We start from the raw sequence: 15,984 nt of genomic DNA, 5'->3' as shown, positions 1-15,984 counted from the left end.
CTAAAGGCTGTAGCAACATCAGCCATATTTGGCAAAGTTTATTCACTGTTCCTACAACTAATCAGTGACAGATTTAAGGTTATGTGGGTCCTACATCCCATGTAGTTTTACATAGAATAAATTTATTATTGAGCCTCCAGTAAGATCATGGGCCCTGGGGCTTATCTCCCTCTAATCCCTACCTAAATACATTGCAATTAACCAACTTTGACCTTTATCCACAATCCTGTCACCTGATGACACCGTTTTCTTCACATTAAACCTTCGTGTTGTTTCTCTTTGTACTTAAATAAAAAAAAAAACGAAAAAATAAAACAAAAATATCGTGCTGAACAGGGAGATTGGTCCAGGTTTCGAAAAAGAAACTACCACGTATATGTTTTATAAGTCTAGATTGCCCCAGAGGCACATAAATTTGTGTAATTTTCACAGCTGAGGATAGTAGCACATAGCATAGAGGTATGTAGATTCTTGTCAGGCTGTTCTCTGGTTTTAACAAATTTTATTGTGCAATTAATATAACGTTGTAAAATTTTTGTGTATAAAAATTAAATGCTGTTTATTTTGTAGTATTAAACCACTAACTGCGAGTTATAGTTGCTTTAACTCAAACAAATGTAGTTGAAAAACATTATGCTCCGTAGTTTTACAGAACATCATTCTATATGTAAAAACGGCTCGTTTGGGTTGAGAACATTTTTTACGTAGAGTAGTGAACAACGTTTCAACCTTCTTCGGTCATCTTCAGGTACATATATATTTTTCTCTATAAGAGGGTTTTCTCGACATCACTGAGAACATCATTCTAGCTAGATCCGATACAATACTTCAATGATATTTGTCCTGTATTTTATATATTATTTAATAAGTTATTCTGGTGTATTATGAGTTTAGCATCCTTATATTAGATAATTTATTTTCTTTATTATTTAGTGCTTACGTATTTTAGTGACGGCATTTAACAGTTCTATGGTTATAAAATTTTGATATGCAACTCAGTTTAATTCATCAAGTCTGTAATAGAAATTGATAAAAGTTGATAACAATAATTGAATACTCTCACTTCATAACGCACATAGTAAGTAACTCGAAAAAAATATAAAATATCTGTGTTTTTTAAGCGTTGTTATATTTTGCAAAGATAAATAATACAAACGGCCCCCTTTGTTTCAAAATATTAGCTCGAGGCATGCGCCTATTGTTCTTGACCCTATTTTATACGCGTACTAACTGATTTGAAAGGATCAAATTGCTAGGGGTAGTTCGTATTACTAGCAGTTTGTTAATTGACAACCCAGTGTAAAGAAATATGCTAAATTGCTACTACTCCGGATTTCCATCGACGGGGCAAGCTTCAACCACGAGCTCCTGTGTATCTAGGTCCAAAGAAGCAGCTTTACTAAGTCTTATGGAAAGAACTGGATATCAGATAATTCAAGAGAATGGCCAGAGAAAGTTTGGACCACCGCCAAATTGGGAAGGACCTCCACCTCAGAAAGGAAGCGAAGTTTTTGTGGGGAAAATTCCACGAGATCTCTACGAAGACGAACTTGTACCCGTGTTTGAAAAAGTTGGAAAAATTTATGAAGTTAGGCTAATGATGGATTTTAGTGGAAGCAATCGTGGTTACGCGTTTGTGATGTTCATGAATCTTACGGACTCTAAAAGAGCTGTGAAAGAACTGAACAATTATGAAATTCGAAAAGGCCGCTTTATTGGTGTATGTAAATCAGTGGATAATTGTCGACTTTTTGTAGGAGGAATTCCTAAAACGAAAGAAAGGGAGGAAATACTAGAAGAAATGAAAAAAGTAACTGAAGGAGTTGTAGATGTTATTCTATATAGAAGTATTCCGGACAAAACAAAAAACAGAGGCTTTGCATTCGTTGAATATGAAAACCACAGAGCTGCAGCTATGGCCCGTCGCAAATTGATTCCAGGTAAATTCCAACTGTGGGGACAAGAAATTGCCGTAGATTGGGCAGAACCAGAACCTGAAGTGGATGAAGATACGATGTTAAAAGTAGGCTAAAATTTTAACGTGTTTTATGTTTTTGTAAAATACTACTATTCTTTGATATGTTTCAAGAAATCCAGATAATATGTTAGCTTACGTAGTTAGGCTAGTTGTTACGTAATTTTGTACCCTAGTAGTTGTATGCCATTTGAATAAATGTTTAAAGTTTGGTGCATTAACATTTTAAATTTAAAGCAATATCAGATTTTGCTTCGAACTAGGTGATAGTCGTTTCAATATTATAAGCCTAGATAGGGTTAAATATTTAGAGAATAGTTTTTGGCTTTGAAGAGCATACCTTAGCGACCTAGTTTAAAAGTTCGAAATGTCATAATTTCTAATGCTATGGTACTTTCGTAGGAACGCTTAAAAATAATACTCATATTAAAGTTAAACATAATATCTAATGAAATTTTGGACACACATTGTGAGTTCTAGGATGGTATTACTATAACTGAGTTTACTTTGTAGAGTGCTAATGCCGTTCATGATAAAGTTTAATCTACAGGTACATTTATTTTGAAGAACCACTTAGTGTAAGAAGTAGAAAACATTTTATATTGTAATTTATTGTGATTCTCAGTTTGCGTACCATTGTTGTTGAAATCCTCTTAAACACAAAAGTTTGTGGCTATAAAACAGTGAAATTTCTTTGAAGTACTTGTATAAAATAAAAGAAACAAACTAAAAAAAGACAACTAAAAAAAAAAAAAAGACTAGTAGTAGTACCGGTACTACAGTGCTTCTGTTTTTTCTTTTATTTTATCGTTCCCCAGTGGCATAGTGGTATGTGTGCGGATTTCTTGTCCTAGAAATCGGGTCTCAATACCCCTTGTGATGAGAGCATTTTATATTAGTTTCTTTTCTTTTTATTTAGTGCTTACGGTGTTAACATCCTTTGTGCTTAATAACAAGCAAGTCTTTTTTTTTCTGTGCAAGCCTACTATGAATTTATAATATGGTTTTACTTATAATAGCCTATTTTTTAAATAAATATTGTCGTATATTTCAAGAAATATCTATAATACTTACTAATAGGTTTGAGGAAGACTTGCTATGATATTTAATGAAATGTTTGAAAAATAGCTGCATCTAAATCAATTTGTAGTACTTCGAAACTGTAAAATTCTGATTTGTTTGTTTGTTTTTGAATTTCGCACAAAGCTACTCGAGGGCTATCTGTGCTAGCCGTCCCTAATTTAGCAGTGTAAGACTAGAGGGAAGGCAGCTAGTCATCACCACCCACCGCCAACTCTTGGGCTACTCTTTTACCAACGAATAGTGGGATTGACCGTAACATTATAACGCCCCCACGGCTGGGAGGGCGAGCATGTTTGGCGCGATGCGGGCACAAACCCGCGACCCTCGGATCACGAGTCGCACGCCTTACGCGTTTGGCCATGCCGGGCCCAAATTCTGATTTAATTTGATAGTTTTGTGACTTTATTTTCAGTGAAAATTAGTTAGTAAGTTCTGCTTTATATTACTTAATTTAATATTTGAGATAACGAAAGTTAAATACAGAGACAAGTAATAAGCTTGTAAATTATAGTTTTAATAATTAATGGACTTCTAGATGTCTTTCATCATATGCTCTAATTAATCTAATTCTGCGTTAAAATTCTAAGGAAACATTTTCCAACAAGGCAGTGAGGATGGATTAGATAGCATCAGGAATTCGATGTTTCAGTTCTTCAAGAACTTGTGGTTTGCTGTGGTAGAGTTTTGTTTTCAAAAAGTCCCATATATCAAAATCTAAAGGAGTTAAATCTGGCGAATGAGTAGACCATTTAATACGTCCTCTCCTGCTAATCCAACAATTTTGAAAATTTTATTTTAAAAGCACTAATATTTCGAACGAAGTGGGACGGTGCTCCATCCTTTTGGAAGATAGCTTTTGTAATAAGCCAAGAGTTTCTTGAAGTTGTGGAATAAAGAACCAGTAGCATGTGTGATAATAATGTGTAAAGAACTCTTGTAGGATGTGATACTAATTTATAAAGAACTCTTGTAGTATGTGATACTAATGTATAAAGAACTCTTGTAGCATGTGTGATACTAATTTATAAAGAACTATTGTAGCATGTGTGATACTAATGTATAAAGAACTCTTATAGCATGTGTGGTACTAATTTCCAATAACAATTTGTTCGTGAAAGAAATAAGAATAAAGCGAAAATTAATACACAAAGCCAAATTACAAGCTAACTACTTGTATATATATTCAATTTTTGTTGTTGCCTCAAATAACAATGAAGTTATTCAACTTTGTTTTTGTCATATTCATTTTCGGAGACACTGTATTATAATATAGTAGATAGGCTTAGTTTCAGAACTCTGTAACATTAACATCAAGTGTGCGCTATATATGTTACAAGCATTGCCGATGACGTTTTTCGCTCAATCTATATAGTTCTTTTGTTTGTTTGTTTGTTTGTTTGTTTGTTTTGAATTTCGGCCAAAGCTACTCGAGAGCTATCTGTGCTAGCCGTCCCTAATTTAGCAGTGTAAGACTAAAGGGAAAGCAGCTAGTTATCACCACCCACCGCCAATTCGTGGGCTAAGTTCTTTTGTTATAATAATTAACTAATTAAAGATAGATTAAACAAAATTAGTGAATTTCAAAGGTTGAGAAAACCACAGAGAGGAGATAATTCCTTAGATGCACCTGGGAAAGCCATTACTACTTTACCCACTCTGATAGATAGGAAAAAACAACAGAAAGTTTTATCAAGGGGATTGAAGTTTGTCGGAAGGAACTCAAATTTCATGATTCGAGTCGCATTCCTATGATTTTGGAAGTAATCGTTTCAAGATTAACAGAGAGGATAAATATGCTTTGAATAACTTATCCAATAAATAAACAAAATTTTATTGATGAGAGAACCTGTAACCGATATTAGACAAATACCTTTTCATGTAGATTATCTGATGTGTACTTCCCTTTCACGTCTATTACCCCACGCTCTTTAACTTTTACTCTTTTGTACCCCTGAAGAAGATCCTTCTGTGGGATAGCAGTAAGTCTTCGAATTTACAGTGCTAAAATCCTGGCTTTGATTCTCCGCGGTGGATTTTTTTGTTTGTTTGTTTGTTTGGGAATTTCGCACAAAGCTACTCGAGGGCTATCTGTGCTAGCCGTCCCTAATTTAGCAGTGTAAGACTAGAGGGAAGGCAGCTAGTCATCACCACCCACCGCCAACTCTTGGGCTACTCTTTACCAACGAATAGTGGGATTGACCGTCACATTATACACCCCCACGGCTAGGAGGGCGAGCATGTTTAGCGCGACGCGGGCGCGAACCCGCGACCCTCGGATTACGAGTCGCACGCCTTACGCGCTAGGCCATGCCGGACCCCTCCGCGGTGGATGATACATACATATATTTTTTGGTTTTTGGCTTTTTTTCGTGCAAACAAAGGTTTGATGGTTACTCATTGCTAAACTGCGAGTTCGAATTTTCTCATACCAAACGTGTTTGAACTTTCAGTTTGGAAGCATTATAATGAAATGGTCAATCTCACTGTTCGTTGATAAAACTGTAGACCTAGAGCTAACCTTGGGTGGTGTTGACTAGGTGCATTTCGTCTACTCTATCACTGCCAAAATAGGTACAGCTAGCGCAGAATTAACCAAAATTTATTATCACAACAAAAACCACAATTATCTTATGCGTCTACTATAATTATTAAGTTTTGTATTAGTTTATTTATACTTATTAACATAGTCCACTGCGTAAAGTTCTCTCCTTCAGTGATAGTGTGTTTTCTTATAGTAAAGACACATCGGACTACCTACTGTGTCCACCGAGGGGTATGGAACCCCTGATTTTAGGGTTACAAATCCAAAGTGTTACAGCTGTTAGTGATCAAGATCAGAATCTAAAGCGATTATCCAAGCATCTATGTTTTTCGTATTTTTTGAGCTGTGATTGAGTCATGAGAGTGATAATCAAATCCTTGTATTAAGGATAAAGAAATGCTGATGTGTACTATTAATTAGTTTTTTCCCTCTGGTCGGTAGTGCTAAATTAAACTTAGGGACGGCAGCAAGGTGGTATTTGCAGTAACAGAAAACAGATTAATGAGAATGATTAAATTTAACGACTAATTGATAAAATGGTTAGAAAGTAAAGGCTTTAGTTAGTAATGCTAAAGACAGAAGAATCGACATATTTTAATAAAAATTACATCAAAATAAAAATCAAGTTGCAAATTCAAAGTTTTTAGTTTGTGTGTACGTGTATGTGTGTGTGTTAAAAAGATTTTTAAATTTATCGATATTTGGATAACAATAAAATGGGACTTCAGCGAAGAAACATATCCTTTCGTGTTTTTAATCTCAAAAGACAAAAATGTTTGAACATGCAGACATAAGAAACCCTGATCCAACCGTATTAATATCACATTATTACGTACACGTTACTTTGATATTAAGTAAGTTTCTGGAGCCTAAAAACCCAAGCGCTTAGGAACAGTTGATTATATATACACATGCAAAAACTCAGAAATAATAATAATTTTACAGTATCGATATATTTACATGGCCTACATTGGAAAGTGACACTTCAGCTTCTTGGAAATAAAAATTTTGAGTGGACAGTTCCATAACTATTCAAACTGAAAGTTTTAGGTTAAATGTAATGGCGGTGTTTAGAAAACTTGTTTCTTTTCAGCTAATTGGTCACACGAAAAAAAGAGCATAAACAAAACATCATCATAATTTGAAGAGCAAAGTTATAGTTTGGTCATCACGCAAAAAAAGTGGAATGAAAATCCGGGACGTTTGGGAAAAGAACTCTAGCCAATGTAGAACTTAGGTCCTTCAGGGCGGCAGAGGATTTGTAGAACCAATGCCTAGGGTTAGATGTGGGGGGAAACTTGAATACCTGAGAAAAACCACTTTCATTAGCTAGTGCTTAATAATTGCCAAATAGTGTCCATTTAGGCTTATTCGACGATTGGTTGACTAGTAGTGAAGAACGAAGGGGGTTGCATGATGTAAAATTATCTTGAGAGGATCACTGATGACGAGAAAACCCACTTGTAGAGAAAAATATATATGTAAAAATGGCTGGTTTGGGTTGAGAATTTTTTTTTTTATGTAGAGGAGTGAACAGCGTTTCGACCTTCTTTGGTCATCGTCAGGTTTACAAAGAAAAAAAGAGGTAACTGACCGATAGCTGACCACTTGTTTGAAGGGGGTTGTGTAACTGAATGTAGGAATGTATAGGGCGTGCTCAGATGTTTGATTATATTTATTAATATAGGTATAAAGGTGTTCCTTTGTATTGGTTTATTTTGGGCTTGAGTCGTTGTATAAGTTAGGCTTCTTTAAATTTGCATTTATGCTTGTTTCTTTATTTAGTATTTGGGTTTTTCTATGGTTATGTTGTGTTTATTTGATTTGCAGTGCTCGAAAACCTGTGAAGGTGACTTTTTGCGTTCTCTGAGTGTGTTTTACATTTTTCTAGTTGTTTCTCCAATATAGAAGTCGTGGCAGTTATCACATTGTATTGTATAAATAATGTTGGTGTGGTGTTTGTCAGTGTAGTTTTTACATAGTGTAGATCTTAGTTTTGTGCCTGGTTTTTGAATAAATTTGGTATTAACTGGATTGTCATATTTTGTTACTAGTTTTTGCCAAATGTTAGTTATTTTTCTGCTGATGTCGGGAATTTATGGTATGCAGTATTCCCAGCAACCAATTAGCAACCCTCATAGAATTCACCACGATGAAGACAAACTTCATGTTCAAAAACCAGACAACAACTGAAGTCCAAAATAAACCAATACGAAGAACACCTTTATACCTATATTAATAAATATAATGAAACATCTAAGCACGCCATCTACATTTCTACACTCAGATACACAACCCCCTTCAAACATGTGGTCAGCTTTCGGTCCGTTACCTCTTTCTTTGTGAACCTGATGATGACCAAAGAAGGTCGAAATATTGTTTGCTCCTCTACATAAAAAGAATATTCTCAACCCAAACCAGCTGTTTTTACATATATATCATGAGAGGAAGCTAGTTTTTATAAACAAGTAGTTAAAAGCAACAGGTTATTTTGGAGGAGGTCTGTCATGAGATGAATCATCTTCACCACTGGTCGAAGGGCAATGGAAAAAGAGAACTAAGTTGCACCATAATTCGTCATTTGACAGTGATTGAGGTTAGGCTGAGATATTTATGAAGAGGGCAGTGGAAGAATTGGATAATGGGCAGTAAGGCTGGGAGAGCAGAGAAGGGCTTTAATGCTGGGGGGGATTGGTAGTTTCATGTTATCTTTAGGAGATTCAATAAGCAGTATGGTCTTCTGTGGCTTTCTCTTGTATGGTTTCATTTTGGGCAGACTGAGTGGCTGTGATAATGTGATTTGTCACTGTGGAGACATCTCATCTGATAGTCAGAGATGGCTGGGTAGATAGGTCATTGGTTGAGAATGGTCTCTGAGTTTCCGTTGACCAGGGAACACGTGTAGAACTGAATCTTTGGAGGTTTGTTTTGGAAGGTGGCTGCTTGATGATCGGAACTGTAAATGGTGAGGCTGAGTGACAGAGAGGTTAATGGTGTGGTTTCCGACTCTGAAGTGGTATGGATGATAGGTGATGCTGCTGATAAGGGTATGGTTAGAGGTTTGCTGCATGATTGTAACTACCTACACAAAGTGAGATGGCTTTTCTGAACTTCTTTCGGTAGGCTATATGGAGTTTGGTTTTAAGAGAGTATTCTATTGTCTTCTTAATATCATTATGGCTTATGGAGGGGTCGATACCTATTAGTGTATAGTTGGGACTGGCTTTGTAGGGTGTTGCAGGAGATTGGTGGTGTGGAATGCTAAGAACTACAGAGGTACAGTACTGTGCGAAAGCGTTAGGACAATATCATATTTTGTTATTCTTTCCATTTTATGGGTCTAATTGTTCCATGCCATTACATAATGTAAATTTAAACATTATGGTAATATTTCACTGATCCATGTATTCTAACCACTCTTTAGAATTCCCATATACTTGTACTAAGGCCATGTCATAAGGGCTTTGCTTGAATGGACATAGTGATCAAAGTTAAGGTCAGAAAAAACTTCCATGGGCTCCCATGCAGTGTCTTAACTGTATAGAAAGAAGTTAGCAAGGAGCTAATGTATTGTACCCGTATATGCTAGAAGGAATCAGCTTAACAGTACTCCACAATTAAACCTTTATAGAAACAGTATTTAACACTACCCTGGTATATATTAAGTGTTTTTTTTTTATGAAATGGCCCCAAATACATAGAGAATTGTCATTTTTGCAAAGAGTTCGCAAAAAAGGTTTACTATGCTGATTGGACTCTCTGAAAAGTTGCTGCAGACTTGAAATGCTCCCCAGACACAGTGAAGTATATCCTAGATCGTGAGACAAAGAAGGTAAATTTGAAAACAGAAAAGGAAGAGGCAGAAAGCGTATATTCGGCGATATTGATGTTAAGTATCTTTGTTTATGCAGCCTTTGGGACAGAAGGAAGACTACCACTGATCTCAAGCGTGAAATAATCGACAATGCACCAGGTTATAGGAAAGTGTCCAGATTTACAGTATCAAGAAGACTCAACAAGAATGTAATATTTGGTCGTGTAGCAATTAGAACACCTTTACTTCGATTTCCAATATTACCAATTGACTAAAGTTTGTTGAAAAGCACAAAAACTGGACAATTGATGATTGGAAAAGGGTGTTATGAACAGATTAGTCCAAGTTTGAAATACTTAATCTAGTGTGTAGATTGTATTAATACATCTGGCAGAAGAATGGTGAAAGAAGGCAGTTTGATGGTTTGGGTTTTTTTTTTCTGTGAAGCGATATTATATTTGCAAAATGGATGGAATAATTGACTACCACAAATACCATCAGATACTAGGCCGTAAGAATTCTACTACCAAAGAAGTAATTATCCCAAACACGCATCCAACCTATGCAGAAATTACTTAGCTAATGAAGATTGTTTGTTTGTTTTTAATTTCGCGCAAAGCTACACGAGGTCTATCTGCGCTAGCCGTCCCTAATTTAGCAGTGTAAGACTATAGGGAAGGCAGCTAGTCATCACCACCCACCGCCAATCTTGGGCGACTCTTTTACCAACGAATAGTGGGATTGACCGACACATTATAACGCCACCACGGCTGAAAGGGTGAGCATGTTTGGTGCGAGGGGGATTCGAACCTGTGACCCTCAGATTACGAGTCGAGCGCCTTAACCCACCTGGCTATGCCGGGCCAGCTAAGGAAGAATCTGTTGTAATCATTTAAAAATCATGCAATTTCCCCCAAGGAGCTCCGATCTCAACTCTATTGAGCAGATATGAGATTTGATACATAAAAAAAAACTTGACAAATGAAGAGACACTTCCAAAGAAACTTTATGGGAGGGTACTAGAGACGTTTGGAGTAAAATACTAAAGGATACTTTTTTTAAGTATATTGCAATTATGCTTGAAAGACTGTCTGCATTTATAAAAGCAAAAGTGGGACACACAAAATATTAACTGTTTTCTAAACTCAGTCACTTCTAGTGAGTATGAAGATTAATAAAATTTTGATATTTCACCTGTGATTTACCTTCCATTATCTTTTAAAGTAGCCTGAAATCTAAAATCTGACTTGACTTAACACTTTTGTACAGTACTTTATACTAAAGCAGATTATGATATAGGCTGTTAAACATGCCATATTTTGGCATCCTAATTCTGCTGGTGTCGATTGCAGTCCTGGGCTTGAATAACCCGAGAAGATTTCTGATCTCATGTGGCAAGAATGCTAGGAGTAATTTATCTGGGATTATGGCTAGAATCGGCATGGTAGTCGATTTGCTAGGTTTGGGAGAGAACATGGTGGAGATTACAATATTAATACCATACAGTCAGTACCAATACCAATCAGATAGATGAATATGCATTCAGAATTTGATCCTTTTTATAAAAGTTTAGATTATAATGTAAGACAAAACAAATTCTGCTGGCCAGAAGTTCAGTTAAGTACATAAATTAAAGTGGGTAACAATACATGAGTAAATACTAGTTAAATGACACATCTACAAACTTATGTATACTTATTCCTATTTTCACCCATAGAACATGTAGCAGGAAACTCGAGGTTTTCTCCATTTCGTAGCTGTATCCTGGGTTTTTTACTGAACCAGCCAACAATGCCCATGCTGCTCACCCGATAAAATTAACGATGAAATCAACAAAATAAAACAACACTTTATCAGCATCAACAAATTTCCTTTTAAAAAAATCATGGTAAAATTATACGCACACACCTAGACCAACAACAAACAAACAACAATAAATCCCAAGCTACAACAAACTACAAAACCTCATACTGCTGCATACCATATGTTCCCGACATCAGGAAAAAAATAACGGTCATTTGGAATAAAAACTTATAATAAAACACAACATTCTAGTAAACACCAAATTTATTCAAAAACCAGGTACAATACTAAAAGTCCATACTATGTAACAACTACACTGACAAACACAACACCAACATTATTTATAAAATACAATGCAACAACTGCCACGACTTCTATATTGGAGAAACAAGCAGAAAAATCGAAACTAGATTCAAAGATCACAAGAAACACCTTCACACGTTTTTGAACACTGCAAATCAAATAAACACAACATAAGCATAGAAAACACCCAGATAGTAAGTAGGGAAACAAATATAAACAAACGCAAAATAAAAAAAAAAGCCCTATTTATACAACAACTGAAACCAAAATTAAACCAATATAAAGGAACACCTTAATACCTATACTAATTAATAACCTAAAATCCACCCGCAACGCCCCGTACAATCCTGTACCCGTTTATACTCTCGTCACTAAGACATGTGTCTGTCAATATTCAGCCATATTGTTGTCGTTGTTGCAGAATATTTTCTCTGTTTGAGTAACAGATCTTGGCGAGTTCTTCATTCATCATATTTGCATCATTGTTTTCAGGTCTGATAGATATCTAGATACATTCTCATCAATTAACCGATATAACATACTTCACATCTATTGGTAGCAAATGATTTGATCAATCCCCCTGTTTCTACACGTGGCGTGTGTTGAAACAGAACATCATTTTCAAGTAGAATATTAAATAAGTTTGAAAATCCCATTGAATAATTCATAAAGTCGAGTAAAACTCTCGTGTCTGTTGGTATTTTTTAGGATCTGCTTTAAAGTGTAATATAATTATATTACAACCAACTGTTCATACAATTCTATCAATATATTGCTTAATTCACAACCATCTTGTCTGACTAGGTGTCAGACGCTTATGCATTTTAAAATCTAAAACTGAACGAATTTCCTTCAAAAGATAGCGTTTGGCACATAAACAAAAATGGCTGTACACGTCCCTCAAAGGATCTTTAAGACTTTTCTGAAGCTATTTCGAGCAGCTACATACATTATATTATAACTGCCTTTAATAATACGGGTCCATAAAAAAACTTACTTTGATAATAAATTAAACCAAATGATTAATCGCCGTCTTAGCATTTGTCGCATGAGTGACCGGCATGAACATTTGGTTAGGGTGCCTGACTCGCAGTCTTGAGGGTCGCGGGTTCAAATTCCAGTCCCACCAAATATGCTTGCCCTTTCGGTCGTGGGGGCGTTATAATGGTCCGGTTAATACCAATATTCGTAGCTCAAGAGTTGGCAGTTGGTGGTAATAACTATCTGCCTTCTCTCTAGTCTTTTACTACTAAACTAGGGACATTTAGTGCAGATAGAACTCGTGTAATTTTGCACTAAATTCAAATCAAATGAAACCAAAACTAAATCTTGTTTCAGTTTATTGAGGGGCTTAATAATATAATATTCCACAGCTCGTTAGAAATGCATATTACTTAAGGAACTGAAATGGTTGCTGCTTTTTCATGGATTCATGAAGAAATTTGTCACCTTAATTTATTTTATGAAAACTTAACAACTGTAATAAATATAATAAAAGGGGGACCGATTAGATTACTGACTCCTGGGCATGAACTAGCTCTCGATACCCATCATTACATATATATTGTTAGAAAAAAGAAGCACTGTGTAGTATTGTAAAATTCTGATGACTTGTTGAGGGGATATTTTAAAATGGCATTTCTATGAACAACCCCAACAATCCCTATGTGGCAGTGTTACTGCCTGCCTGATGTTAGTTATAAAAACAAATGTCTCGCGTGTTTCTATTTCTTCAGGATAATATTCTAAGGCAATGTAGTCGTAAAAGTTGCTGTGGGTAGTGTGTCCAGTAAAATAAATAACTAATTCCGGCGTTTATTGGACAAACACTGATTTCAGTTTTTTTATTGTGTCTGTTTTACTGGTGTTTATCGTTTAAAACCAAACATCGGAAGCCCTACAAATACAATCCTGCAAGAAGTGTAGGCTTTGTTTCTAAGTAAAATTTAAACTACAAGTATATGCATTTTATTTATTTTATTTTGTACTACAATCTGAGACACCCGTCCTACTTTCGGGGTATAAGGATTGAATATAGGAAATCAACTAATAACCATTGATTTTAGCAAAATATGTGAATATTTGACATTTGTAATGAAATAACTAAAAAATTTCCAAGAAAATTTCAAAATAAAACATTTCAGGAATAAAAAAGTGTTACAGATTTCTGTGGGCATAGTAGTGTAATAATCATCCTATGACATGCCCGTTGGTCAAATGTATCGTCTTACTAAACTTAGTTAAGATTGGACTAAAGACCACAGAGTAGTTCGCGGACAAAGAAACAAAATATTTAAAATTACAGATTTGAATGGAAATTATTATCGGTAGAAAGTCGGGGTCGTAGAACTGGTATTAAAAAATCCTATTCGAGAGCCATAAATTCTGAAAACGCAGGAAAAACTCTTGGAAATGGAAATAGGCAGTGATGAATGATTGTTGTATTATATACAGAATGGAAACGTTTAACTTTTGAGGGACTTTAGGCCTGAATGTGACGATCCAACGCGTGGTCAAACAAGCTAATTACAAGTTTGTTTTTAATCACACTAGTATTTGGATGAACTCATTACGACCGTGTTGACTCATCATACGCCAAACCGATAAATGGTTTTCCGCTAATCGTTGTAGCCTGTATGTATTGTAATACTTACTCAATAACTAAGATCCCAAATTTTATGTTATTACGTAGTCATGGCCTCTTTTTGAATGATATATTGCGTATTTAGTAGTTGACAATCAGAGTTTTAATTTCTAGGCGTGGTAAAGTCAAGTCTAGGTTATTGTTACCAGATTTAGAATTTTTGGCCTATTCATAACTTTTTTTTTGTAGCTTGACAATTAAAAGTTTTGTTGGTGCTAGTTTTTGCCTGACATTCTCTAGTTATTGTTTTAAGATGTCATAATACTACGTAAAGGTTGCATACTTTTTCATATATATTCAGCAGTTTTATAGTGAATAACTGTATTTTATTTTTCCATTTAAATCGGTGCCCTGAATCACTGTCGATGCGAGCGTTTTAACTCTTAAAGCCGCACCTCTCATGTGCTCTATACGTGGCATATTGCTTTGAACTAGACGCGGCAAACGCCAATTCCATAAGTAGATTTGATTGGTTATTCCAACGTTTTTTAGTAAAAGGCTGTACGACGAGCTGTTTACGTTCTGTCTACTACGTGGAATCTTACTCTCAGAGTTGAACATACGAAAAAGTCTTTAAACTTAAACGCTGCCTCAATGTCAGCTGTTAAATTTAGCGTTTTTTACTTATAGCCAGTTAAACAAGAAATATGAGAAATCAACCTACATATGAAGAAATATTTCCTACAAGCAAGCTAATAAGTGAAGTCATTTCTATTTGATAACGGTAAAGATGCTGGCTTGATTTGTTTGTTTGTTTAGACTTTCGCGCAAAGCTACTCGAAGGCTATCTGCGCTAGCCGTTCCTAATTTAGCAGTGTAAGACTAGATGGCAGCTAGTCATCATCACCCACCGCCAATTCTTGGGCTACTCTTTTACCAACGAATAGTGGGATTGACCGTCACATTATAACGCCCCACGACTGAAAGGGCGAACTGCTTTCCCTCTAGTCTTACACTGCTAAATTAGGGACGGGTAGCGCAGATAGCCCTCGAGTAGCTTTGCGCGAAATTCAAAAAACAAACAAACAAACAAACCATGCTGGGTCTTGCTGGCTTGAGAATACAGTTAGTGACAAGATATGAATGTTGGATTAATCATAAATCTGATCTTGGTTGCAGCGTATCTTTTATACGTGCAACCTTGTCAATATATATTTACTATATATTCTTAAGCTTAGGATTATTTTTGTTTTACTTAAGATTATTGTATCATGAAAACAAGAATTTTCGTAAAAATGATGATTTAAGTAAAAGTTTGATTTATTATCGTAACATAAGAATATTTTGTAGGACAGAGTAGTCAATTCTTATGATAACAATAAAGTAGAAATTACAAATATTAATTTTCAAAGTAATAAAACCTTCGAATAAGTTGTAAATAGTGTAGGTAATAAAATTCAAGTGAAATATGTGTTTGCTTTTTATGGTCTACTGTATTTACAATTATTTTCAATGATATGTATATCTAGTTAAAAGGAATTTCAGAGCTATAATTTTAACACATTTTTTTTTTATAAACGTTTCACTTGAAGTTCGTAATTCACACGTTAACACTTACTCTCGTAACAGGTAACAGTGTTATATGTGCGAAATCTAATGCTTAACACTACAGAGGACAGTATTAAGGAAGTTTTCTCGCTCAACGGGTTAATCCGAGTGGAGAAAGTAAAAAAACTAAGAGACTTCGCATTCGTGCATTACAGAAGCAGGGATGATGCTCAAAGAGTACTAATGACCGTGAATGGTATGATTATAGTTTTAGCCACTTGTAAATAATGTTTTTTCTTGTTCACTCGTCTTAAGCTCGCGGTAAGGGTGTA

At 35.3% G+C, this 15,984-nt stretch overlaps 1 protein-coding gene across 1 annotated transcript in view; it reads left to right on the top strand.

Annotated features, from left to right (window-relative positions):
• Positions 1-1,352: 1,352 nt before the first annotated feature.
• The window catches only part of LOC143233187 (putative RNA-binding protein 46), a 44,973-nt gene continuing 30,341 nt past the window's right edge, over positions 1,353-15,984 (top strand). Inside the window, exons 1-2 of the mRNA XM_076469156.1 lie at positions 1,353-2,023; positions 15,734-15,908. Coding sequence (XP_076325271.1) covers positions 1,409-2,023; positions 15,734-15,908 — 790 coding nt within the window. The 5' untranslated portion in view covers positions 1,353-1,408. The remainder of the gene's footprint in view (positions 2,024-15,733; positions 15,909-15,984) is intronic.

The sequence above is a fragment of the Tachypleus tridentatus genome, chromosome 1 (assembly GCF_004210375.1).
Source record: "Tachypleus tridentatus isolate NWPU-2018 chromosome 1, ASM421037v1, whole genome shotgun sequence".
NCBI classification, from domain to species: domain Eukaryota; kingdom Metazoa; phylum Arthropoda; class Merostomata; order Xiphosura; family Limulidae; genus Tachypleus; species Tachypleus tridentatus.
Note: the sequence above shows the minus strand (reverse complement) of the source record. Positions and strands in the feature narration are given on the sequence as shown.